We start from the raw sequence: 26,172 nt of genomic DNA on the forward strand, positions 1-26,172 counted from the left end.
TGACCCACATGCCAGTATTCTTTCCACTATCTCTAGTTTGATATTTGCCACAAGACAGCTATTGTGCATAGAGCAATAGATTTGGAATCAAGAAGACCCATCTTTGTGAGCTCAAATCAGATCTTTGGTCCCTGGAAAAGTCACTTAATGCTGTTTGCCTCAGTTTCCTTATCAGTAAAATAAGCCAAAGCAGGAAATGCCAAACTACTTCAGTAGTTTTAGGAAGAAAACCCAGAATGGGGTCATGAAGACACAGACGCAACTGAAAAAAAATGATTTAAAATTAAATTGAATACTAGATAGGTAGCTTACCTCTGAGTTAGGAAGACCTGTTGCACCTCTGACACATACTGGCTGTATGACCTTGTCAGGAGTCACCTAGCCTCTCAATGCTACAGATGATTCTCTAAGATTACAAGCTACAGAAAAGTTGCTCATTTGGATCAGTATAGGGAGTTCTTCACCAGAGTTCTCAAACATGCAGCCCACAACACTGTAAAGCAGATCAAAACCAAATTTAAATTCAACTGGAAGGGAGGGGAGGGCAGCTAGGTGGTGCAGTGGATAGAGCACTGGCCCTGGAGTCAAGAGGACCTAAATTCAAATCTGTCCTCAGATATTTAATAATTACCTAGCTGTGAGGCCTTGGACAAGTCACTTAAGCCCATTGCCTTGCCAAAAAAAATTCAATCAGGAAATATTTGACAAAATAAATTAAAATACAATAAAACACAGGAAACGTAAATATGCCGTTTTCTGAGTCAGCATGTGACCCATAGAGAAATTCTTATTTATGGCTAAGGGGTCCCCATTTCCAGTCGATTTTGACACCATTGTTCTTACCAATAAAATTGTTGATCAGAATCAAAAACAATGAATAGAAGATCAAGAGAAAAAATGTTAGGAAAAAGAAAGCTAGTTTTCTAAGGTGTAGTTAATAGAATCCATTCATTCCATGAACTTAGCTAGAGCTGGCTATTAACCATAAATTAAAGAGTCAGTTACCGCAGCAAAACAAAGGCACATAACTTGTTGAAGGGCCCTGGGAAATCACAGCAGTATTCAGCTGCCTGCAGAAACAGGATTCTCTCCCTTGAAAAGTGGAGCTTTAATTTAGAAAGGGGAATCAAGTTATTTTATAGTACCCATTTATCCATGTAAATTAATATATTCATTTTAGAAATAAAATTCAACTGGAATACAATCATTTGCTGAAATTAAAGCATCATCTTTCACAGTTGCTATGGTTCCACTAAAATCTACTAATGGTCTTCAGCAGCTTTCACTCTCCAAGAAAGAGTGTAAATTTTAAACTCAGTGTCATTTATCTTACTCTGAAAGAGTTCCAGAGTCACTGTGCCTGCCTAGGACCCGCCTAAGTTTCCCCAAAGATAATTCAGCAAAATTTTGCCTCTCTTTACCCAGGAAATCACAATTCCTTTAACCAGATGGGATGCCCTTGGTCTACCAACCCTAGCATCCTATCATCACTTTCCTCCAAAACCATACTTTTGCCAGAGTCATGAGTAGAAGTAAAGGAACCCTTCCAACAAAATACTAAACTCGGAAATAGTAAGCACCAGTAGCCCACAGTCACTAAAATAATCAGCTTAACAGAAGCAGGAGACTAATTTTTCTGTTATTTCCTAATTACAAATGCATCCATTGATCATCAAATTCAAAAACAATCTTTTAAATAACCTTAACAAATCCAATTGGCAGATAGGGAGAATTTACATTCTTCTTTGTTCTAATGTTATTTCACCCCTCGATTTCTAAAGAAAGATCACTTCTCAATTGGATATCTATCCATATATATGTGTATATATATATATATATACATATATATATATATGTAGATAGATAGTATGTATGTATAAATATACATACACATACACATATGTACATATATAGTAGATCATGTTCATATACATGTAGACATACATTATTTATTGACTTTATATTTGCTATACTTGTTAGGACATAAGCATGGGTACTTGTTGTCTCCTTCCATTGGTACATTGATAGTGGGGATTTTTTCATTCCTATATATCTTAGAGGTTGGCACAGTCCCTGGCAGGAAGTAGGTACTTAATAAATCTTTACTGGATCAATTGATTGACTTTCAGACTCTAATCAGGGCTCTTTAAGAACTTTGAAAGTACTGATATTTACCTGTGGTTTTTATAGCTAGGTATGTCCAAGGTAGAATTTTCATCTGGTTTTTCCTAGGAGAATGAGGCAACTGCATGATTCAGTGGATAAAGTACTCTGGAATCAGGAAGACCTGAGTTCAAATCTGATGTCAGACATACACTAGCCACATGACCCTGGGCAAGTCACTTAACCTGTCTGCCTTAATCCACTGAATAAGGAAATAGCAAATCACTCAAGTATCTTTGCCAAGAAAATCCCATGTGAGGTCATGAAGAATCAGACCTAACTGAACAACGATTTCCTAAGAGAGATACAGTATGGTTTAATATAGTGGTGTCAAATCAAACAGGCATAAGATTCTTCCTGCCCCATACAGACTTAGAAAACCACAAGTTAACATTATCTATGTTGAATTGTATTTTTATTCATATTGTTAAATACTTCCCAATTACATTTTAATCTGGTTCAGATGGGCTCAGGTGTCAGTCTTCAGCTGGAGTCTGACCCTTCAGGTTTAGTGGATAGATTATCAGACCCAGGAAAGACCTGAGTTCAAATTCTGTCTCCGATGCTTATGCCCTAAGCAATCACAGACAAGTCACATTATCCCAGGGAACTAAGGAAAATGAGGGTGTTGGACTAGATGGTTTTAACAATCCTTACAGCTCTAAATCAAGAAGTCTATGAACATTTTACTATACTTGACCTCCTGAACTTAAGCTTGTAATAGTTGGAGGGTCAGGGAATGGAGAAGATTAGACAAGTGAGAACAAGACAGGGATGAGTGGGATCTATGATTTCTTACACATCAAAGACCTGTGGCTTCACTGATGTGAGAACTTCCTCCAAACCCATAAAGCTGGTGAAGTACCCTGGCATAGTAGGTAGACTGCAGGATGTAGAGACAAGATGACCTGGGTTCAAATTCTCTTCTAATACATACTGTGTGACCATGAGCAAGTCACGTAATCTTTCTCTCTCTCTTCTCTTTTCAGTGTTTGGACAGAAGAGTCTCAATGCACATTGCTTAATGCTACCATCACAGAAACGTTCAACTGTTCTTTTAATTGTGGTCCGGACTGTCGGAAGCTCTCTCAGTATCCATGCCTCCAGGTCTATGTTAACCTAACTACTTCAGGGCAAAAGTTCTTACTTTACCACACAGAAGAAACAATGAAAATCAATTCTGAGGTAGGCACACAGCATGCATTCCTTCTTAGTTTGACTCTATGGGGATGGCTATTCTCCTTTAATTTCCTTGTCCTGACTTTGAAAATGTGCCTTATTCCAGGGTCAAAATTATCTAGGAAGCCAGCTCTCCTCCAATCATCAAGTTATGCCTTATCAATATAAAGCTGATTTCCTATAGGAGGTATGGATTTCAGTTAACACCTCATTTGATTGTTACTTTACTCCTCATCCCTATTTGGAAATGGATACATGATTATTACACTTATTACAATTATTACAATTTACTACAATTTTTACAATTTATTACAATTATTACATAATTATTACTCTCATGGAGAGAGACTCTCTAAAGTCAGGGACCATAGCTGTACAGTAAAAGGAGGCAGAGATTACTCATCACATAGTGGGTATGGGTCATGGATGTGCTATGGGATCTGGATAACTTTTGTTTTCCTGCCATTGGTTCGAATTCTTGACCTAACAGATTGTTTTGGTTTGTTCAAGATAGCAATTATACAAACTATGTATCAGGAACATTCTTGAGTAGTCAGGCATTGGGGATAGACTCAGAAAAAATGAAATAATCCTTGCTTTCAAAGAATTTATTTTCTATTAGGGTATATACATAGATACATACATATATGTATATCTATATATGAATATATCTGTGTGTATATATGCACACATACACATATATATTCATATATGTAACATATAATACAGAGTACAAAAACTCTTAATGAAATTTTGTGCAATTAAATCTTAAAACTGCACTAAGACTTTGGGGACATTCTCTATACTAGGGCTATCCAAACTACAACCCACAGGGTGATTTCATGCAGCCCACCTGTGGGTCTACTAAATGTTTTAGTAAATGAAGCCAAGCTACCACAGAGCTCTCACTAAAATGACAAAATATATTGTCTATTGTCTATTGTTCCAATTGTCTATTGTTTCAAAGTAAGGTTGGATAGCCCTGCTTTACAGACTAAATATAAGATTAGGAGGATCAAAATCAGTATTTAGAGAACCTCTGATTTTTTTTCATTGATCTTTCCAGCTTTCCTGTACTAGAATTGGGGAATTTGAGCACAGGTTTTGAATGCTAAGATTAAGTTTTCATTATAGAAACATAAATTGCCTGTTTACTTTTTCCTCAAGAATTATTTCCATTCAGTCTGATTATATATTCTTTGACTCCTTTCATCATCCACTCCAGTATACCTTTATTTTTAATAGTATTTATTTTTCCCAGTTACATGTCAGGACAATTTTTCACTAGATTTTGAGTTTCACATTTTTCTCCCTTTCTGCTTCCCCTCCCTTCTTCCTAAAATGGCAGCTAATTTTATATAAGTTTTATATGTGCTATCATTTAAAATATATTTCCATATTAGTCAGAGTTGTAAAAGGAGAAGCAGATCAAAAGGGGGAAAAACATGAAAAAAAAATAAAACTAGTGAAAAAAAGTATGCTTCAATCTGCATTCAGATTCAATCAGTCCTTTATTTGGATATGGATAGCATTTTCCTTCAAAAATTCTTTATACCTGGGGCAGCTAGGTGGCGCAGTGGATAAAGCACCGGCCCTGGAGTCAAGAGTACCTGGGTTCAAATCCGGTCTCAGACACTTAATAATGACCTAGCTGTGTGGCCTTGGCCAAGCCACTTAACCCCATTTGCCTTGCAAAAAAAAAAAACTAAAAAAAAGAATTCTTTATACTTGACTCAGATCATTGTGTTGATGAGAAGAACTGAGTCATTCATAGTTGATCATTGCACAATGGTGCTGATGTCGTGTGCAATGTCTTCCTTGTTCTGCCCATTTCACTTTGCATCAGTTCACACAAATCTTTCCAGGTCTTTCTGAAATCCACCTGATGATCTTTTATTCATAGCACAATAGTATTCCACTACATTCACATACCACAACTAGTTCAGCCATTTCCCAATTGATGGGCATCCCCTCAATTTTCCATATTTTGCCAATATGAAAGAGTTGCTATAAAGATTTTTGCACATTTCCCCCTTTTTTATGATCTCTTTAGGATACAGGCCTAGTGGTGGTATTGGCAAATCAAAGGGTATACACAGTTTGCTTGCCCTTTGGGCATAGTTCTAAATTATTCTCCATCTAACATACCTTTAAAAAAATTCATTTCTGACCTGGCAAGAAGTACTTAGAGCTTGAAGGAACCTTGGAGGTCATACAAGCAATCCTTTTATTTTACAAATGAGGAAACTGAGTCCCAGGAAAGGGAAGCAACTTATTTAAGGTCACACACTAGTAAGTGGCAGAGCATGGGTTTGAAGCCTTGCTTCTGATCCCAAGTCTTCTGCTCTTTCCACTACACCATACTTTTAATTCCTTCTTCAGGGATTTTCAAAACTAGAGTCAGACTATTATTATGATCTATTTATGGAATTGTTGAGGTTACACCTTTCCAGAATCAAGGACTATGATATAAATGATTCAAAGACTATGATATAAATGACTCATATAAATGAGTCTCTTAAGTATTTGGGGAAGTGTGCTGTAAACCATTGTACCTAGTGTGAAAGACTTAGATCTGACACTTACTTAATCCCTACTTGAACTTATGCAAATAAACCTCATTTTCCTCATCTGTAAAACAGAGATGTTCATAGTATCTACCTTCTTGATATAGGGAATCCTCCCAAGGAATTTCCTCCATCAATGTTTATCTAGGAACTGCTTTGCAACTCAAGAGGTACCTGAGAGTTTCCTGGGACCCTGAGGGATTAAAAGTTTTCCTCCGCTGCCATTCTGAACTAGATGTGAGACTTGAACCCAGGTCTTCCTGAGTCCTAAATCAGCATCTAATCATTATGAAATGGATGCTAACATCATTATTGTAATTCTGTTAATGAGGAAAATATATTGCCTAGACAACAGTATCAACTGCAGAAATACTTTCTAGTTAATTAATTTAAATCACTTTGTAAACCTAAACTTTAAAGTGCTACCAAAATATAATCTTGTATATTTATATACATTTATATATGCATTTATCTTTTATTCATAAAAATCATTCTCACTACACTGATATATAAAATTTTCACCAATATACAACATAGAAATGGTATTCATAAAGTCTAATGTGATCAGACAAGAGGCCTGTCATGCCAATAATTTTGAAATTATTATATACACATACATATTTGCATTACATTTCTATTCTATGGCAGTAGAAATGATTGAAATACTTGTAACTCTCTGGGGGATGATTAACACTCATGACTGGATCAACCCCACCTGAACTCATTTCTTTTTTCTTTTTCTTTTTTCTTTTTTATCTTTTTCTTATTCTGAAATTGAAAAACATCAACAAACATGAACATTTCTACACACAAAGAAAAACCACCAAAAATGGATTCTATACATAAAGCTGTGACTCCCTAATAAAGAGAGTTTGCTTTTCCTACATTGGGCAAACGCTATAGATATCTGTTGAGCATGTGACCAAAAAATAGGATTGGTTTCATAAACCAACAGAAGAGAAATCCAAGGCTGTATTTTAGTTACAATACTCAAATAAATTATTGCCACCCCATCTGAGGCCTCAACCTCCTGAATATTTCAGAAGCTGATTTTTGAAAATGTCTGTTCTAGTTTCCCCTAATCTACAGGAAGCACAAAAAATGTTCAATTGCCTCAAGGTTATTTTATCAATAAATAAAAATAAACATAGTTCCAGTATTTTTTTGTCCAAGATGTGGCTGGTACTATGGAATATGAGTCAAACACCAGACTCTCAATGCTGATGAAATTGGGAAGTTATTCATTGTCTCAAAAAAACATCAAGCATTTATTATTTGCCAACCACATGAGGGCCGCAGTGTTATAAAGACAAAAGGGAAACATCCCTCCTCCCTCAAGAAGCCTACATTCAAATTGGGGGAGATAGAACATATAAAAGGATGCTAGCAACTGGGAGGTCAGAATATGCTCATTGTTGAGAGTTCTTGCCATATGAATACCAGTCAAAGACACTTTTTATGACCTAGGATGTTTGACCTAGAGAAAATCTAAGGGAGGCATGGTAGTTGTCTTCAAATATTTAGAGGGCTGACACATGGAAGAGAAATGAGACTTTTTTCTACTGGGTCCCAAAAGGATGAACCCAATGTAACATACAGATGTTACAGAGGCCAATTAGAATTGATATAAGAGGAAAAAAAATCCCAGCAATGAGAGCTGTCCAAAAGTGGAATGAGTTTTCTTGAGAGTGACTTCCAACATAGACTAGATGTCCTCTTGGGTATGTTGTAGAGAGGCTGCACTTTTTAGGAATGAGCTGAAGTAGTTGCTTCTGAGGCCCTTGCCAATTCTAGAAGTCTGTGATTCTGTTGTGTAAACCTGAGATAGATAAATGTCAGCTGTTATTGACTTTCCTTCTATCCAAATGAAGGGTATTTTCAGATTCTAGCATCTTGTAAAGGTGAGGTTCTGTGGAATATCCTTCAGTGAGATTTCTAAGCCTTCAGAGTTGAGTCAGCATTAAATGGCAATGCCACCAAGATCTCTAACATGCTCAAGGTCTTTACTATGTTGCTGGTGGCAATTTGGGACATGCAAGAGAAATTATAATTTATTTAAGCCCTTATGTGCTAATAAGTATACGAAATTTAAACTAGGGAAGAAACTTGGAGAAAATCTAATCCATCTTCATCGCTTTAGAGGTAAGGGGGTGGCTAAGGTGGCTCCATGGATAGAGCACCAGCCCTGGAGTCAGGAGGACCTGAGTTCAAATCCGGTCTCAGTCACTTAATAATGACCTAGCTGTGTGGCCTTGGGCAAGCCACTTAACCCCATTGCCTTGAAAAAAAAAAAAAAAAAAAAACGCACTTTAGAGGTAAGAACCTGAGGCCCATAAGGGGTGGTCTCCTACCTAGTAGACACAGTTTTAAGTAGCAGAATCAGAATTCAGACCCAGGTTGATTTCAAAACTAATGATTTTTCCACTGCACTGTAACTTCCCAGTTACTTCCCATAATGCTATGTACTGGCCCAGTCCTTTATTCATCTTTCTACTTTTCTCTGTGATTGAAACTCTTCCCATTGAAAACTTGCTTTTGTGGAGAGAGGGGGTGGATAGGCAGAGACAGAAAGCTCAGATGGGAATTTCCACTGTCAAGTCTTACAAACTCCTTCTTAATGGTCTGAGTTGGCTCCACACTCCAGAGAGTGGAAACTGAAAATAATTGGACTTTTCACCATGTTCCATTGGACCACAGTTGTCATTACTTTCTGTGGAATTGAATTTCTGAGATCCCAAATATCAAAATGATAGAACTCGGGAGAGTCATGCTGCATCAAAATCTAACACCATTGAAGAAGTACCAGCACTTTTCTTTTCAGAAGGTCACCAGACCATGACCTTAAAAAGGTCAGTTGACAAATATGAACAAAAGATGGGGATTGGAAAATGCTGCAGGAGAACCCTTTCATCAACTCCTCAACCCATGCCAGAGATCTCTAACCCTGATAATTCTTTTATTGTTAGCATGATCAAGGACAATTCATTTCCATTTTGACTGTGGTCAGCAAGGCATGATGACTTCAGAGTAAGGAAGACTTACTTAATCCTATTTCCGATAGAAATCTTCTGTGTGACCATGGGTTAGTCATTAGCATCTCACTGACCACCCAGTTCTCTAAGACTGTAGCTTCAGTGAAGTAGTTGATTTGCATTAATGGAATGAGTTTCCACACCAGGAAATTCCTACACTAATGAAATCATAGGGCTTGACCTTTTAAAAAAAAATAATCCCCTTAAAATGGTCACCTTCCTAAAAGCTATAAAGGAGTAGTATGAAACTGAAAGGAAATGATTTTACTGAAATGTGTAATACATAGCTGTCACCTTTTGAGGTAAGTCAACAGGACGCAAGTGGGTCAGTCATAATGTTGTCATCTTCAAAGGCACAAGGACAATTTTCTTTCATTTTTCTTCCCTGTCCCATGTACTATTTTTCTTTAGCTCTTAAAGCTAAAACCTTTTCAACAATCACACAATCAATAAACATTTCTTAAGTATCTTCTATGGGTCAGGCATTGACCTAGACAACATTAGGGGTCCAAAAACAATAAAAAAAATATGCCCTTGCTCTCAAAAAAATTATATTTAAGTGGGGGAGAAAATATCTACATTTATAAAGAAATATTGAAAAATATTTATATATATATATATGTATATATAATACAAGATATTTGTAGAGGATAGGAGTCAGCAGCAATTGTATGAATGGGGTTTCACCATAGAAAAAGATGGACACTCTGTTAAAGTCAGAATAGCAATCATCCCTAAGGAAGGGAAGATCATTCTGGAATTGTGTCTTTGTCCATGGTTGAACAAGAAAATTTGTTCCATTATATTACCATCATTGGAATCTTCCTTCCTACTTCATTATCTATGCCAAGAAAACCCTAAATGTAGTCATGAAGAATCAGACTCAAATGAAACAACTGAACAACAATATAAATAAGCCTATAATATATATATATATATATACAAAGTAATTTTAGGGAGTAGAGCCTGATGAAATAAAAAATATAGATTGTTAACAAACAATAGATCAGGGGTCCAAAGATACATAGAAAGAGTTGGGCTGACCCAGCTATGTTTGAAGTAGCAAGAAGTGAAAGCCAAAAAAGAGAACTCCAGCCTAGGGCATCTCAGAACTGAGAATCATAGAGATTTCAACCGGACAGTTGGAGGTAGTAAATTGGTATACCCTTCAATAGCAATGGTTAATTTGATTTCCCCAGCTCCACAGCTTACAACCTGTGTGACCTTGGGTAAATCACTTAAGTGCCTGTATCACAAGGTCCTTGTCTTTGAAATGAGGGCATTGGACTAGGTGACCTGTAAGGTCCCATCTGGCTTTAAATCTATTTGCCTCTGATCAGTTGTTGAGCAAGAGAAAGACACAAGGCAGGTTTCCAGAATATGAGAAATGACCCCCAGAACCTCCAAAGTCAGAACCCCCAAAATTCATATACGTAACATTGAAATGCTTACCAAGGGATAGCTGAAATCATTAGGAAACCAAACCTTTTAGGGAAATATCAATTATAGTATCCACTCATCCACACCTCTACTCAACTGGTTCCAAGAAGGATGGCTCTATCCAGAAAGTGGAAATGAGGGTCAGATGGTAAGGAGAAGCCTATGGTGGACACCCAAGAAGGGAGAGTAGAGAGAGGGAAGAAAACAGGATTTATAGACACTCAGATTCTTCCAAACCTGCTGGAAACATCAGATCAACCGTCATTTGATTGAGTGTTGACATAATCGGCAACAGAAAATTAATATCCTTAGATCTTCCTAGTTCAGACAATTGCAGGTGTTTGAGCATCCCTAGGTACCAAAATGCTTTCATCTCCTGATGTGATTCCTTTAGTTTTGCTCCCTTTTTGAATACCTCAGCATGCCAGAATGCTGTAATAAATGTGAAAATGTGTAAACAAACAGAGCAAGGATGGGGCGTGCTCTGGAGAGGGATGCTGGCAGGACCGTTAGTGCGTAATTGTGGGAGGATATTGTTTCCCTTCGCTCTGCCAAGCATTTTAAACAGCACAGCTTGGCAAATAGTAAAAACTGAAAGGAGAAATCAAATAACTTTTAAAAAGCAAGTTCAAAGCAGGAAAAACGCTGAGACGAAACTGAAAGTCAGAAGAGGTGAAAGAAAATGAGGCTCCTGTGTACTCAGAGCCTGGCTAGCCATCTCTCAAATCAGACAGAACACCAAGTTCTCTTCTCCAAATCATCCCTTCCTTCCTAAAGTAAACAGTCTTAGGAAATCTTCTGCATAATTCACCCTCCATGGACTTCTTTAGAGAGAAAACAAGAAAGAGTACTAGTGGGATAGTTGAGGCTTTGAGAATGCCAAATTTTAGAGGGCACAGACAAGACCATCATCAGTATGCATCTTCTTTCTGGTAGCCAAATAGCTGCTAATATGACAGCAAAATAGTTCTCTATGCCAGACATAAAAAAAGATTGTATCACTAGAAAAAAAAGATTGTATGCTAGAAATCATCAGACGGGGGTGGGAATACTTCCTCACCCTTGGTACTCTCTCTCCCACCCTACCATTCTTGGTCCCAGATTCAAAATTTCCTAGCTGCCTTTATTTCTCTTTATTCCATATTTCCAAAGATCACATTGGCATCTCCACCCACACTTTCCCAAGGATGTTGCCTATTTTTGGTAAGAGCTATGGAAAGAGTACTAGATTTTAAGAGTCAGGTGACCCAAATTCAAAACCAGGATCTGTTGCTTGTGATGACTATGAGTGAGTCTCTTTTCTTTCTCTAAAATGTTTCTTCATATAAAAAGGAGAGGTTCTAACTAGATGAGCTCTCAAATCCTTTCCAGTTCAAAATCTATTCTGTTTTCCTTGCTACTATAAGGAAGGAGTAGAATAGGAATAGGCTGTTGACTGAGGCTCATTCAAAGAAAATTCTCAGCCAGTTGAGAGAGAGCTGAGCTTGGAGTCAGAAAGATCTGAGTCCAAATGTGACCCAGGACACCTGGACCCTGGTCAAGTCATGGAACCACTGTTTGCCCCAGGTTCCTCAAGTGTAAAATGAGGAAAATAATAGCACCTATTCATATGATCAAATGGAATAATGCTTGGGGAGAAAAACTCTCAGTACAGTGCTTAGCACATATTAGGTTCTTAATAAATGTTTACTCCTTCCTCTTAAATCAATGTAATCACAGCTGTTTGCAGTTTCCAGAATACTTTCCCCAAAAACAAGAAATGCAAAATTTATGATCTCATTTTACAAAGGAAAAATTGAGATCCAGAGAGATTAGGTGATTTATCCAGAGAGATTAGGTGATTTATCCAAAGTCATTGTCAGGATCAGTTAGGATTCAAAATCAGGTACTCTTGCTATAATCCAAAAACCCTTTTCACCAAACCATGAAATCTCTTTTTAAGAACCCTATGAAGATAGTTCACTATGGTGTGCAGTCTTCTTTATAGGCAATATGTCATTCAATCTTCAGGATAATCCTACAAGGCAGGTATTGCAAGTACTATTCTCCCCTTTTTTACAGATAAGGAAACTGAGGTTCAGGTAGACTAGTGATGTGTTCAGGTTCACCCAGCTCATAAAGACCAAGGGAAGAACCAAATCCAGGTCTTCCAGACTCCAAATTTCTTATTTTTAAGTCTTTGTAAGCCTTTTTGGAGCTTTCCTGGCAAAGAAAATGGAGTGGTTTTGCCATTTCCTTCTCCAGCTCATTTTACAGTGGAGAAAACTAGGAAACTAGTTTAAGTGATTCGCCTAGTATCACACAGCAGCTAGTAAGGATCTGAGGACCGGACTGAACTCATGAAGGTGAGTCAGTCTGATCATACTCTATCCATTGAGTCGCCTACCTCTTCTGTTTAAGAAGATATTCCCTTATGACAAAACAAATGTTTGACTGCCTCCAGAAAGCACATCCCATTCAATTCCCACAAATTGCAAAAGACAATTTCTCAAAGTCCCTAAGCAAATAGGTCTCAGAGTAGTTGTGTCAACTTGGAAGACATTTGGAGTAAGACCAACTTCAGTCACTTTTAAAAGTGAAAGAGAGGGGGCCTCTGGATGGAGCACCAGCCCTGGAGTCAGAAGGACCTGAGTTCAAATCTAGCCTCAGACACTTAATATTTACTTAGCCGTGTGACCTTGGGCAAGTCACTTGAACCTATTGCCTTGCAAAAAAAAAAAAAGTGAAATGGGAGAATCTGAAATGGGTCAAAAGTATATTTTAACAGCCAGAAGAGTTCCTGAAATCTCAGAAGGCTTTGATGGATCTGGTGTGTATAGCTTGAGAGGGGAACAGTCTTCAAGTCCTCTGCCTTGGTCAGGTCATAGTGTTTTCATTCTGAACATCACAATGATGATGATGATGATGATGATGATGATGATGATGATGATGATGATGTTTGTCCTTTGTCTTCAAAGACCATGAAGGTGATTCTATGACAAGCAAATGAATTGGATGAGAGGGTGCTGTGTTATGTCACCCGCTTCCTCTGGAGCCATCTCAGTATGAATGCAGATGGCCCTGGATATAAGACAGTCAGGGTTAAGTGACTTGCCCAAGGTCAAACAACTAGTAAGTACCAAGGGTCTGAAGTCAAATTTGAACTCAGGTCCTCCTGACACCAAGACTGGAACTCTATCCACTGCACCATCTAGTTGCATCATAATCATCAATCCTGAGCAAGTCCTTGGACATCACAATAATCCAGGTCTGGATATGTAATACTACATAATAATAATATGATATAACAATAACCTAGCATATGTAATATCAATGCTAGGTAGCACTTATATGGTAGTTTAAAGTTAGGAAAGTGTCATAAGTTAACACATTTGATCCTTACAACAAACCCTGTTAGGTAGATGCTATTTTAGAGGAGGAAACTGAGGCAACAGGAGATTAAAGTGATTTCCCTGGTACAATCACTCTGTGTCTCTCTTTATCCCTGTCCCTGTCCCTGTCCATGTGTGTGTATGTGTGTCTGTGTGTCTGTGTCTGTCTGTCTCTCTCCCTTTCTCTTTCTGTTTCTCTGTCTCTCTATCCCAGTCTGTTTGTGTGTCTCTGTCTCTCTCTAGTACAAATTTACTAGATGATTAATAGCTAGTAAATGTCTGAGGTAGAATTCAACCTCAAATGTACCTGGCTCTAATACTTCCTCACCTGCTCCACCTACCTACAAACTAATTTTTTTTAAGTTCAGCCTTGTTAAAAGAGAGTGGCAATAAAAGGACCACTTTTAATAAGGCTCACTTGGTTTTTAACTCTGGAAATCTTTTGATGACGGAACCCCATTGCAAAGCAGGCTATTCTCATAAATTCCCCAAGTCCAAAAATGGAAAAGGCCCTCAAGGATTTGTTATCTAAATTGGCAGTAATGGTTTGACCTTTCCTAAATACAACCAATTAAAAATTTTTTTAATCTCCTTGATTAAAAAAATCACTCCTCTGTGTAACTGCAGGGACAAGAAGAGAGATTAAAAAAAGGTAACTCCAAACTTCCCCAGAGGCCACTTCTGTCCCATCTGTCCTCACCAAGCATCTAACTGGACTGGATCCAAACACTGCAGAAGGAAAGAAAATGTTTGTCCCAGTCAGACCAAATTTTCAAGAGTTAGTTTTTAACCATAATGTTCTTAACTCCAACAGAATGTAAGTTCCTTGAAGGCTGGAATGGTTTGGGTTTTAATTTATCTCCAGGAAAGAGAAGGGAAGGTGAGACAGAGGGGGTGGGGGAGAGAGGGAAGAAGGGAGAGACAGGAAAGTTGAGAGAGAAGATAGAAAAGAGAGGAAGGAAGAGACAGACAGAGATATCGGGAGAGAAAAAGACAGAGACACAATGAGACAAAAACAGATACAACACTGAGAGACACTGAGACAGACAAGAGAAATTGGGACACAAAGACTGTCAAAGAATGAGTCAGAGGGAGAAAGACAGAGAATCAGGGAGAGAAAAACAGACAGACAGAGACAGAAAGACAAAGAGAGAGAGAGAGAGAGACAGAGACAGAGACAGAGACAGAGACAGAGACAGAGACAGAGACAGAGAGGAAGGGGGGGAAAGAGAGAGAAAGAGAAACAAAAAGATAAATCCTCTCAGGAGCATGTCAGTTGAATTAAATAACCCTAACCTAGCCCTGATGCTCACATGGGCCATGCTTCACAGTGACTTAATCTGTATGCTAAAAGGCTCATTAATCATTCTCCTCCAATCTTGGGATTACACTTTAGCTCTCCTCAGGGAGGGAAATTGGACTTGCTTTCTATAAGTAATATGGCAAATAGGTTATGGGGTTCTTGTCCTTCATTCTCAAAAAGCACCAAAACAATATCACCATGTTAGAGACAAGTTACAAGGTGTCTGGTTGCTCAGACCAATATGAGCTCAGAATGCTCTGCCACAGGTCGGACACAAATAGTCCAGTGAACACCTGGGTTGACTTCTCTAAATTTTTGCCTCTCTCACTTTATGACAAATAAATTACCATCACCCCAAGAGCAAAATGAAAGTCAATTCAAAACCAAAGTAACTCTTCCACTGGAATAGTCAAAACAATCAGTTTTTGCCTTTGAACTTGGTTGCTTTGGACATTTTAGGATCATAGAGTAATGAAGTTCAACACCGTAATTTTACAAATGAGGAAACTGAGCCAAGTGAGGTTGACTAGTATGTTGCCACAAACAGGAAGTAGCAGAACAAAGTTACAAGCCCAGAGTCTTTGATTCCCAAGACCTTGTGTTAACTTTGACCTCTAGTAATAGCAGGAGAATTAAAAAAAACCTGGGTTCTAGACCTGCCTGTAACATTAACCTGCTATGTGATCTTAAACACGTCCCATCCCATTTCCACTTCTCGTTCTGCTTACTCATCAAACAAGGGGCTTATCCAACATCTTGAAAAAGATGCCGTTACTCTGTCTTCATCCAGTGATGACTAGAATGGAAATATCAAACATTTCCTTGTGACAAAAAGCATTAATATGGAGTCACATGAATTAAATCAATAGCCACAAGGTAGACCAATAATATGACACACATTTCTCTACCTGAAACTTTGAGCATTTTAAAACAGAATTATCTCCTGGAAATTCTGATAATACTAGTGTGAATGAATTGGAATTTGGTATTGCTTCATAATAGCTGACACCCAGATAGCATTTTGCAGTATCAGATTCAAATGTCACAACATACCTGTAAGGAAAGATAAAATTACATCTTTTTAAAAAAAATGTAACCCAGAATTCAGGACCATCTAAATTCTGGTCTCACATAAATTAGATTCAATCTGAAGGAACTGATGTGAAGGGTCAAGATTCTTTGGTGCATTATGGCCCCCTAAAGAGAATCTATTCTGTGAAATTTCTGAATATGCTTATTTAGTTTCCACACACATTAGTAATAGGACCCTCAGCTCCTACAAAAACACTCAAGGTAACAAATGCATATGTAAAACCTTATTCTTAAGAACCCATAAAGGAGAGACTACTGAAAGCACTGAAAACACTCTTAGCAGTCCTTCATCTCTCCTTGGAAAGGAAATAAACTTGGGGTATCAGGACAGCACATGAAGATCGTGATGGCTTCTTTCATAGCATTTTATACAAGCCCTTAGTTCCAACCTACAATTTAGGGTCCACTTAAAAGACAAATAGAACTTGAGACTGGTGGAAAGGCATTTCCCACGATCTAAAAAATTCCCAATAATAGCAAAGGAGCAAAGTACAAGTCTTCTTTTTCCTTTGCTTGTCCCAACAAGTGACCAAGAACCCTGAAAGACCAAAGAAAGCCAAAAATCTTTCCTTCCCTTCACCCAGACTGCCCACTGCCCAGCTGATGTCAGACAAGCAAAAACTCCTCTCCCCATCCCCAGTCACTATTGCCTAGTTCCCACCAGGGACTGAAGCCATATCTCAGCTGGCCCACTCAACTACAGATAACCCAGAGTCTCACTCTACTTCATCCCTCGTTCTCACTACTCTTTTTCCATCAGCTTTTGGTGAGTGATATGGTCTTCCAAGTGATCCCTAAGGTCCACTAAATCTCATTACCTGCATCATAGTTAGGGGAGTTATCTCCCCTATTTTGAATAGTAGTTGCTTCAGAACAGAAGTTGGCTTACTTTTCTAAGTGTATCCCTAAACTTTAGCCAAGTGCTATGGAGACAGTAGGTGTAGATACTATATTTGTGATTTAATTGTTATAGAAAACTTCTGGATGAGGAATTTCCCTGAACCGAGGTAGGCAAGCTTCTTCTCTGAGATTGAGTCTTTTAAGAAATATGCAGGGGCGGCTAGATGGCGCAGTGGATAAAGCACCGGCCTTGGAGTCAGGAGTACCTGGGTTCAAATCTGGTCTCAGACACTTAATAATGACCTAGCTGTGTGGCCTTGGGCAAGCCACTTAACCCCATTTGCCTTGCAAAAACCTAAAAAAAAAATATGCAGAGAATACTCAGAGGTTAAGTGACTTGTCCAGAGTCACACTGTCAGTGTGTTGAAGATGCAGGAAGCCAGCTCTAAAATTGACTCTATAGTGACCATGTCGCAGCTACCCACTCTCTTCCTGTATCCTAGTCAAGTTTCTTACATCATCTGAGAGCAGCTCCAGTCACTGGAAGTTGTCTTTGCCTTCTTAACAATAGGTTACCTCGATATAGGTGTGATGGTGGAGGAACTCATCATGTAATCTAGACGCTGTCCCAAAATCTCATCAAAGAAATCTCCTTGTTCAATCTTCTGTCATTACATAGGAATGAAGAATGTGAGATTCTGAGATATTCATTTATGCATTCAACTCATTTATTAAGCTTGCACTATGAATAGGGTCTGTAACATATACTAGTCATATAAAGACAAAATTAAAAGTCCTTATCCTCAACAAGCTTACATTCTACTGGAGAGATGCAACATAAATACTAATAACTCATATAAGAGAATAATAATAATAGCTAATATTCCTAGTGGGGCATATTATGCACCAAGCATTGGACTGTCCATTAGAATCATTATTGTCTCATTTCTTGTAACAACTCTACAATGTAGGTGTTCTCAGTGTGCCCATTTTACAGATGAGGAAAAAGAGGCAAACAGGGTCATACAGCCAATAAAATCAAATTTGAACTCAGGTCTTCCTGACTTCAAGTCCATTGTTTTATCCACTGCATCACCTAGTTCTGTGTGTGTGTGTGTGTGTAAATATATATATATATATATATATATATATATATATATGTATGTATGTATGTATGTATATGTATATGCATATAAATTAATATATAGGAGATATGGATAAATACAAGATATATGCAGGATGTATATACATTAGATGATAAAGATAGATGATAGACAGACAGATAGATAGATGATAGATAGATTAGATAGTTAGAAATAAAGACAAACAGAAGGATGGACAGATAGATAAAGTGAGTGAGAGAGAGAGAAGATATATACAAAGTAAATAAGAATTAATTTTAGAGAGTAAGGGAAGACATGGATTGAAATACTAGCAACTGAGGAAGATCTCAAAGACCTTTTGTGGGCATTAGCATTTGAACTGAGCCCTTCAGAGAGTTAGGACTTCCAAGGAACCAAGGAAAGAAGGGGAAACTTGTGCACAGAAATAGAGAAAGAAGATAGTATGTTTTTGAAGGGGAAGAGCAAATAAAGCAAGATCACTAGAAGGTAGGATATATGCTGAGGAATAACATGGAATCAGATGGGAAACTCTTAAGAGATTGTGAAGGACTTCAAATTCCAAACGGAAGAGTTTAGATTTTAACCTGGACAATATAACGAGTTGTTGAAGCTCCTGTAGAAGAGGATACCATCAGATATTAAGTTAAGTGATTTGCCCACCATCTCACAGAAGCTAGTCTTGAGTCCAGTGTCCACCCCCACTACCCTTTCCAACGCTAAAAACTGTGGTCATATGATCAGGCAAGGGTGAGGGAGGAAATAATGCATTTCAATGAACTTCCTTCCATCTCTCTACAGTGTTCTTATATACCCAAGTGTGGCAAGAACTTTGAAGAGTCCCTGTCAATGGTAAATGTGGTGATGGAGAATTTCAGGAAGTACCAACGCTTCTCCTGCTTCTCTGACCCATCTGGCATCCAAAAGAACGTCATCTTAACCAAACTCTACAGCTCCAACGTGCTGTTCCACTCACTCTTCTGGCCCACATGCATGATGAGTGGGGGCCTGGCCATTGTGGCCATGGTGAAACTCACTCAGTACCTCTCCTTGCTCTGTGAACGCATCCAGCGAATCAACAGATAGAGGCCAGATCAGCTGGGACGAGGTTTTTCTTTAACGTGCAAACACTGGTTTCTCTCATTCTTCACCAAAGAACCTTAAGTTTGTAACGTGTTGTCTATTATGAGTTCCTTAATTGATTCTGATACATAGAGCAATAATGCAGCTGCTGTTTGATATGCAAACGTGATGTTTCTATTTTGTAGAAGATGGGGTGGAGGATCCCCCAAATTTGGTGTTAGTTGGTTTGTTTGTTTGTTCCTTTGTTCACTTGTTTTCCTGGTGATACTAGGACTTCCTTCTCCCCTTCCACTGAAATAGGATGCAGTGAATCATTTGTAAAGCTTTGTCAATGAACGTGATGTGGAGTATTCTGTGTTCAGAGTCATCATCTCTTTCAGAGACATTTCTGCAATGTATTTTGTCATTCATTGTTTACCAAAGCTGCAGCCAAAAACAAATAAAAAAAAATCCCTTTTCTTTTTCTCTAAACTGAATCCTCTAGCAAGAGATGGGACCAGGATACCTTCAGCAAGGGTATTCACCATTTTTCTTGTATTGCTACCATATCACTGTAAAGATGAAATAAAAATGGTCACCTATTTTTTTTATTATTTTCTACTCACAACAACATTAGCTTTTTTAAAGGATTGAAAATGGAAGAAGCTCTGTTCTCACTAGTCGTATTAGTGTGACCACTGTCTTTTAGGGAGAAAAACATTATCTTTGATGCCAGTCTTAGACCTGCTAAGAGGGGAAGGGGATAATATCAATAAAGGACTTCCTGTCCTAAGATATGAGTGAATGATGCCAGTCACTCATCCTTCCATAAGGCCTGACTTGAGTCCTATATATGAGCACTGGAAATCGTCTTTCCTGTTGATCTCAATGGAGCAGCATACACATTTCTGGACAATAACAGCCTGTTTAGAAGGCAAAGCTTATTGGAATGTTTTCTTAAAGAGGATTAGAGAATAGATGTGTTAGAACAAGATGGTGAAAGATTTATAGGCAGGAAAAGGAATGGGATGTCTCTTACTTGATCTGTTTTTTTCTGTGGGGATCTTAAAGTGATGTGTTTAGAATGTTTCTCTCCTCTGCATATTTTATTTTTCTATTTATAATCCCTTCCTTTTGTTATATTTTATAAGCAACCTAAACCTTTTTTCTTAACTGACACTTGAACTGAATAACAGATTTGAGATTGTTTCTATTAGCAACCCGATTAATTACTGTGTTCTGGGTAATCAATGAGAGATTGATTCTAAATGAGAATGTCTTGCTTTTTCCCCCAAGCCTCAATAACCAAACAGAGGGAAAACACCATCTTCAATCAGTCTCATCCATAATTAAGTACTTTTTTGTAATATAGTAATGAAAACTTTTTAGCAAATACAAGGTTTTACAAATCATACTTGTGAAGTGAACAGTAAAATTAATCTGATGAGGTGGAAATTAATCTTCAATCTTGTAATCCATAGTCTGACTTTTCTTAAGCAAATAAATCCCTGGAAAATAATCAAGGCTCCAATGTATAATTAAAATAAAAAGAAAAAACCATTTAAGCTGCCAGGTTTGAATAACTCTTGTTTTCTGGATTTGCAAACAAATTTGTAGGCACTGAAAAGACCAAGAACCTATGGATGTATAGTATTGACTCATTTTTTAAATGGTTGATTAATAAAAGTCCTTGTAACACATAAACATGCCAGAGCCATCACTAGGAATTTGGGGACTCGAGGTAGGTACCACAAATAGTGCCTGTCTAGGACTAAAATCATGAAGCATACTCCCACCTGACTAAGGGTAGGATGGGAGATAGCATAAGACACCAACACAAGGCCACTGATAGAAAAGTTACTGGGGTGAAGGGAGGAGCTGAAGGGGGAGAAACACAGAAGAGAGGAACAGGAACTTACTATAGCCCCAAAACAGTCATTTCCTATCATATCTAACTTTCTTAGAGTTACTTAGTAAAAAGCCAAATGTTGGCTGACTGCAATGACTGGGAAAAGTAACAATAAAATAGCTCTTAGTTCTGGTGTTACTCTGATGCTAAAGGATTGAGCATGTGCATGTACACACACACACACACACACACACACACACACACACACACACACACAATATTGTGAATAGTTGAGAAATCAGATTGAAACATTTTTATCATACAGTACAACATAATGTGATAGATGAGAAATCTTTACAACTCTAAAGCAACAAGGGGAGCTCAGAAGAATACTTTTGAAGATGTCTCAAGTACCAGCTATGCTCTCTTATGAGTGGACCAAGAGTGAGTAAGATGTTGGTGCTATTTAAGGAAAATTTCTCCTTTCAGATCTTTTTTAATAGCAAAAGGCTTCCCAATTTGTGCTTCAAGTCAATGTGAAGTGATCTTCAGGCAATGACACCAAAAAGAAAGTCAAGATGAACTGGTATAGCCTTACTCCATACTAATCCCAAGGGAGTGCCCTCATATTCTAGAAGTTAGTTGGGTATGAGAAACAATATGGGTAAATGAAAGAGTGACTTAGTGTGCTGGGAAATGGCCATTGTCCTTGATTATAAATGTTTTTATTCAATCAACCTATATACATATATATATATATATATATATATATATATATATATATATATATATATATATATATATCAAAAACCTGCAATGTGCAAGTATCATGCTTGATGATAGGGATATAAAAATAAAATTTGAATCTCTGTCCTCAAAAAGCTTGCTTTTCTATAACATTTTAAAGATGAAAACAGGTACTGTAGACTTTTTAAAACAATGGAGTTAAAAGAAACTAAGTCATAAAATGAATTAGAATCAGGGTTCTAGTCTTAGCTTTGCCTCCAATGATATCATAGTATTCCCATCTATAAAATGGATTGTGACTATGTGGCACAGTGAATAGAGGGCTGACTTCAGAGTCAGGAAGGTATGTGTTTAAATCCTGCTTCTGTTATAAACAGACTATGGCACCCTGGAAAAGTCTCAATGCTTGCCATAAAACCTTCTAAAAACTATGAGTTATAGAAAAGGTGCTGACCTTCATTAATAGAGGGAAATTCCTCTCCTGAAACTTCCCTATATCAATGAAGTAAGAAAAAAATTAGGTCATACATGACCATCCATACCCTTTTGTACTAGAATCCCAACATTCTAAGTGTGTAAGAAATTGTACTCAATACTCAACCCATTAGGACCATGGACAGTAGGCAGTTCAAAGACAGGCTCCTATGTGCCATTCTCAAACACTTGCTTAAACTTCAGGGCACAAGGTGTCTATTTATATCTGCCAGAAGCAATGGCTGGACCTTCTTATCGCTCCACAATGCTGACTCCCCAACATGGTTCAGAGAGATGTCTGAGATTCCAAATTACCTCCATTATTCAGTCAGGACATCCTATCTAATACTTCATTGATTTCCACTTTCCCATGTGCAATCATATCAAAACCCAGGGGGAAAAAAATTGTAAATATACCAATGACTGTTAGCAAATAGTTGTAAGAAAAATGAGATGGATTTCAAAAAAGCCACTGGCCAAATGTTGGCTGACCATAATGACTGGGAAAAGTAATGATAAAATAGCTCCTAGGTTGAGTAGTTGACATTTGAAGGACCAGTATGCCCCCCACCCTCGCTTTCTGACAACAATGAAATCAAAGGATTGTATGTGACATGGACACATCACATATCTTCCTACATAAAGACTCCACCAACATTCCTGTGGGTGAAAAATCTTGACATTAAACTGTAGACTAGAGTCATCTCTGACATTAATACAGAGATATGTGGGATGGGAAAATAACATGAGTAATTTGATGAAACCAGGTTAAAAAAATAATTAGAAAGGAATACTCAATGATAAATTTGGAGGGTTGACATCCCTCATCCATGAAAAGTCAATTCCTCACATGCCATTTAGGCAATAAAAATGGGGATGCTTGCCTCAGCTTCCTCATCTGTAAAATGAGATTGAGAAGAAAATGGCAAACTGCTCCAGTATCTTTGCCAATAAAATCTCCAATAGGGTCTCAAAGAATCAGACACAACTGAAACAACTAAAAACAATAGAAAAAAATAAGAAAATTTGAGAGCAACTAAATTCTCCCTTTCAATTTGATTTTCTAAATATCTAAAAAATTTATGTACAAGTGTTTAACCTGCAAAACCAAAGACAAGAGCCCTCTTCAGACTCATTATGTAAAGGAGGGATTGGTCTATTTCTATTTGACTCCTAAGGGCAGAACCAGAACCAATGAGAATTTGGAAAAGGAGAAATTTAAGCTTGTTATCAAGAAGAACAGACCAATCAGAAAGGGCTTCCCCAACCTCAGAGGACCAGATTTAGAGCTGGAGAAGAAGTGAAAAGTCATTAAATCCGATCTTCTCTTTTTTGCAAATGAAGAAACTGAGGCCCATACAAGTTAGGTAACTTTCCCAATGTCACACAGGCAGTGTCAGAGTCAAAATCTGAATCCGGATTCCCTAATTCTATATATATTCAATGGTCTTTCCACTATATCCCACTCTCCCCTTAATCTTCAAGGAATACGTTGAAGACTACTTTTCAGATATGTTAAAGAGGGAATTCCTATTCTGGTCCAGGTTGTATCAGATGACTTCCAGGTCCCTTCCCAATGCTAAGATTCTGCATTTCTCATCCCACATGGTCCATCTAATAAGATTTCCAGCCTCTGGAGGCTCATCCAATGGGATTTCCATTCTCTAAAGTATCCACAGAAACATTACTCACCATCTGCACCATCGCTCACCATCTGTGATGCTATGGGTACTTCCACCTCCAAACATCCATATAATATCCTCACTCAGTTCAATCCAAACCCATCAACCTCCTCCTGGTTATAGAGTAATCAAACCACAGACTTTTTTATCTGTTGGATTTGAAAGCCAGCAGTTTGTACAAGGCAGCTGCAAGCTGGAGCTGTTTGAGATTCCTCATGCTGAGTGAACACAACAGGCCCTCACTGTGCACCCCCAGAACACAGTGCAGAGAGCATAGGAGCACAATTAAGAGGCTCTGTCTCTAAACCAAAAACCTTCAGCTGCTGGAGCTAACCTCTAGCAAACCCAGGAAGAGAGCAATGATGAGGGATTTATAGTGTGAACTGGAAATCCTTCATCTTTAGACACAGGTGACATTTTATTTAATTCAACAACTATTTATCAGAGACAGAAACCCTAGAACACTGTGAGGCAGCAATCAGAAAAACCCCTCTAGAATTAGGGTTTGTGGTCCAGAAAATCATTGATTTAGATCCAGAAGAGATACAAATATAAGTTTATACTCATTTTACAGATGAGTTGATGATGACTCAGAGTTGTAAGGGACCTCCAAGGCCATCTAGCCTGGCCCCCTTCAACTAAAAAATGAAAACTGAAGCCCGTGGGTTTGGATAATTTGTCCAACATCATATAGGTCATAAATTTCAGAGGCATGATCTGAACTCAGGCTTTCCAACTCTAGACAGGGTTCTTTCCAGCATTGTATATTACAAGCCTTCCTGACTCAAAGGGTGGTGCAGGCTGCCTCATTGCCCCTGATTCTTCAACTTTCTGTTGCACAGGCTCCAACCATCTCTCTTTCCATTCAAATTTGGGTCCCCATGGGATGACAAGTTACTTTTCTCCTCCAGGATCCAGAGGTAACCTTGAGGACTCAAAGATTTCCTCTAAGTTCCCAAGTCCCACTGATATCCTCTTCCCATTGATTATCAATTAACAACAATTAGATTTAATTAGCTTTTAGAAATGGGCTATTATTAAGGTAGTATAATTTAATAACCCTAATAATAAAAAAAAACTATCTTCCCCAAACAAGGACACACTTTATTATATGTACATACAGATTCCAAGAGAAAGAGAGCTTAAGTTCAGAGAGTACATGAAGCAAGAGGCTAATTACGCCTCCTGGCTTCCACTAGTGGATTTCTCATGAACATTTCCTTAGTTATGGTCTAGTTTTCTGTTGGATTCTTCTCAGAGTCCTGAAGAATGTCTTTTCACCTAGTTTGTCCTTGACTCCTAATAACCATTGCCGCCCGCCTGCCCGCCCGGTGTTCTAAGATCCTATTGGGATGACCTTCTATCACAAGATCATTTTCTTGGCAAAGGGGATATAAAGGAAGAGAAAACTGGAGCTCCCCTCCCCCATCATCTCTTGCAGAGGACTGACTAGCCTGCTCACTCTTCTAGGCCAATCCACCACTCGGATAGTTAATTCCAGACAGACTTACTGTTTTATCCGAGTGCCACAAAGCATGAGCCAGTCTCTTCAACCAATTCTAATATACTTTCTGTGCTGAGTCATTCATTTCATCCAGTGGCTTTCATTCCTCCTAAATTGATTAAAAACTTTTCACAGTCAGTTTAACACCTTTTAAAGGACTGGTGTAATAGAGGTGTTCTCACCTGATGTAGGTATCAGGATCTTGTTCGGTACTTTGAGTTTGGTAGGATCATTGATTGACTTATTAAGTTTGCCCTTTTATAGAAAATTGGTATCATAAACTTTTAGTCTCTAGCTCCCTATGATGAAAACATTTTGCTAGTGCTACAAATTTGAGTTATTGATGGCACTGGGGGGTATAAAAACCAGAACAAAATAGTCCCTTGTTCTCAAGGAGCTTAAATTCTACTGGGAATAGACAGGGAAAAGAAAGACCTTCTAGGCTGATGACCCAAATGTTTTACATACTTTTTGATGTTGCCATGATATTAGAGTGCTTCTCACAACAGCTTAGTTGTCTGCCAATAGAAAGGACACCTAATAGTCATTGCTATCAGGTGTTCTGAGATCCTATTAGGGATGGTCAAGTTCTCTTAAAGATGTTTGGCCAGGTCATTGATTTTAATAAATATCATTCCCACTTAGGTCAGATCATTTCCCTTTAGTCCACAAAATTCTTATAGAAAAGTCTCTAATGTACTGAGTGTTCTGCTCTTCATCAGACTGAAGAAATAAACTTGGTAACC

At 38.0% G+C, this 26,172-nt stretch overlaps 1 protein-coding gene across 2 annotated transcripts in view; it reads left to right on the forward strand.

Moving 5' to 3' along the window:
* The window catches only part of KCNMB2 (potassium calcium-activated channel subfamily M regulatory beta subunit 2), a 215,742-nt gene extending 195,052 nt beyond the window's left edge, over nucleotides 1-20,690 (forward strand). For both annotated transcript variants that reach the window (XM_074190962.1, XM_074190961.1), the window contains exons 4-5: nucleotides 3,153-3,348; nucleotides 18,910-20,690. In XM_074190962.1, the coding sequence (XP_074047063.1) occupies nucleotides 3,153-3,348; nucleotides 18,910-19,194 (481 nt within the window). In that variant the 3' untranslated portion in view covers nucleotides 19,195-20,690. The remainder of the gene's footprint in view (nucleotides 1-3,152; nucleotides 3,349-18,909) is intronic.
* Nucleotides 20,691-26,172: the final 5,482 nt, after the last annotated feature.

This window comes from Macrotis lagotis, chromosome 6 (assembly GCF_037893015.1).
Source record: "Macrotis lagotis isolate mMagLag1 chromosome 6, bilby.v1.9.chrom.fasta, whole genome shotgun sequence".
Taxonomy (NCBI): domain Eukaryota; kingdom Metazoa; phylum Chordata; class Mammalia; order Peramelemorphia; family Peramelidae; genus Macrotis; species Macrotis lagotis.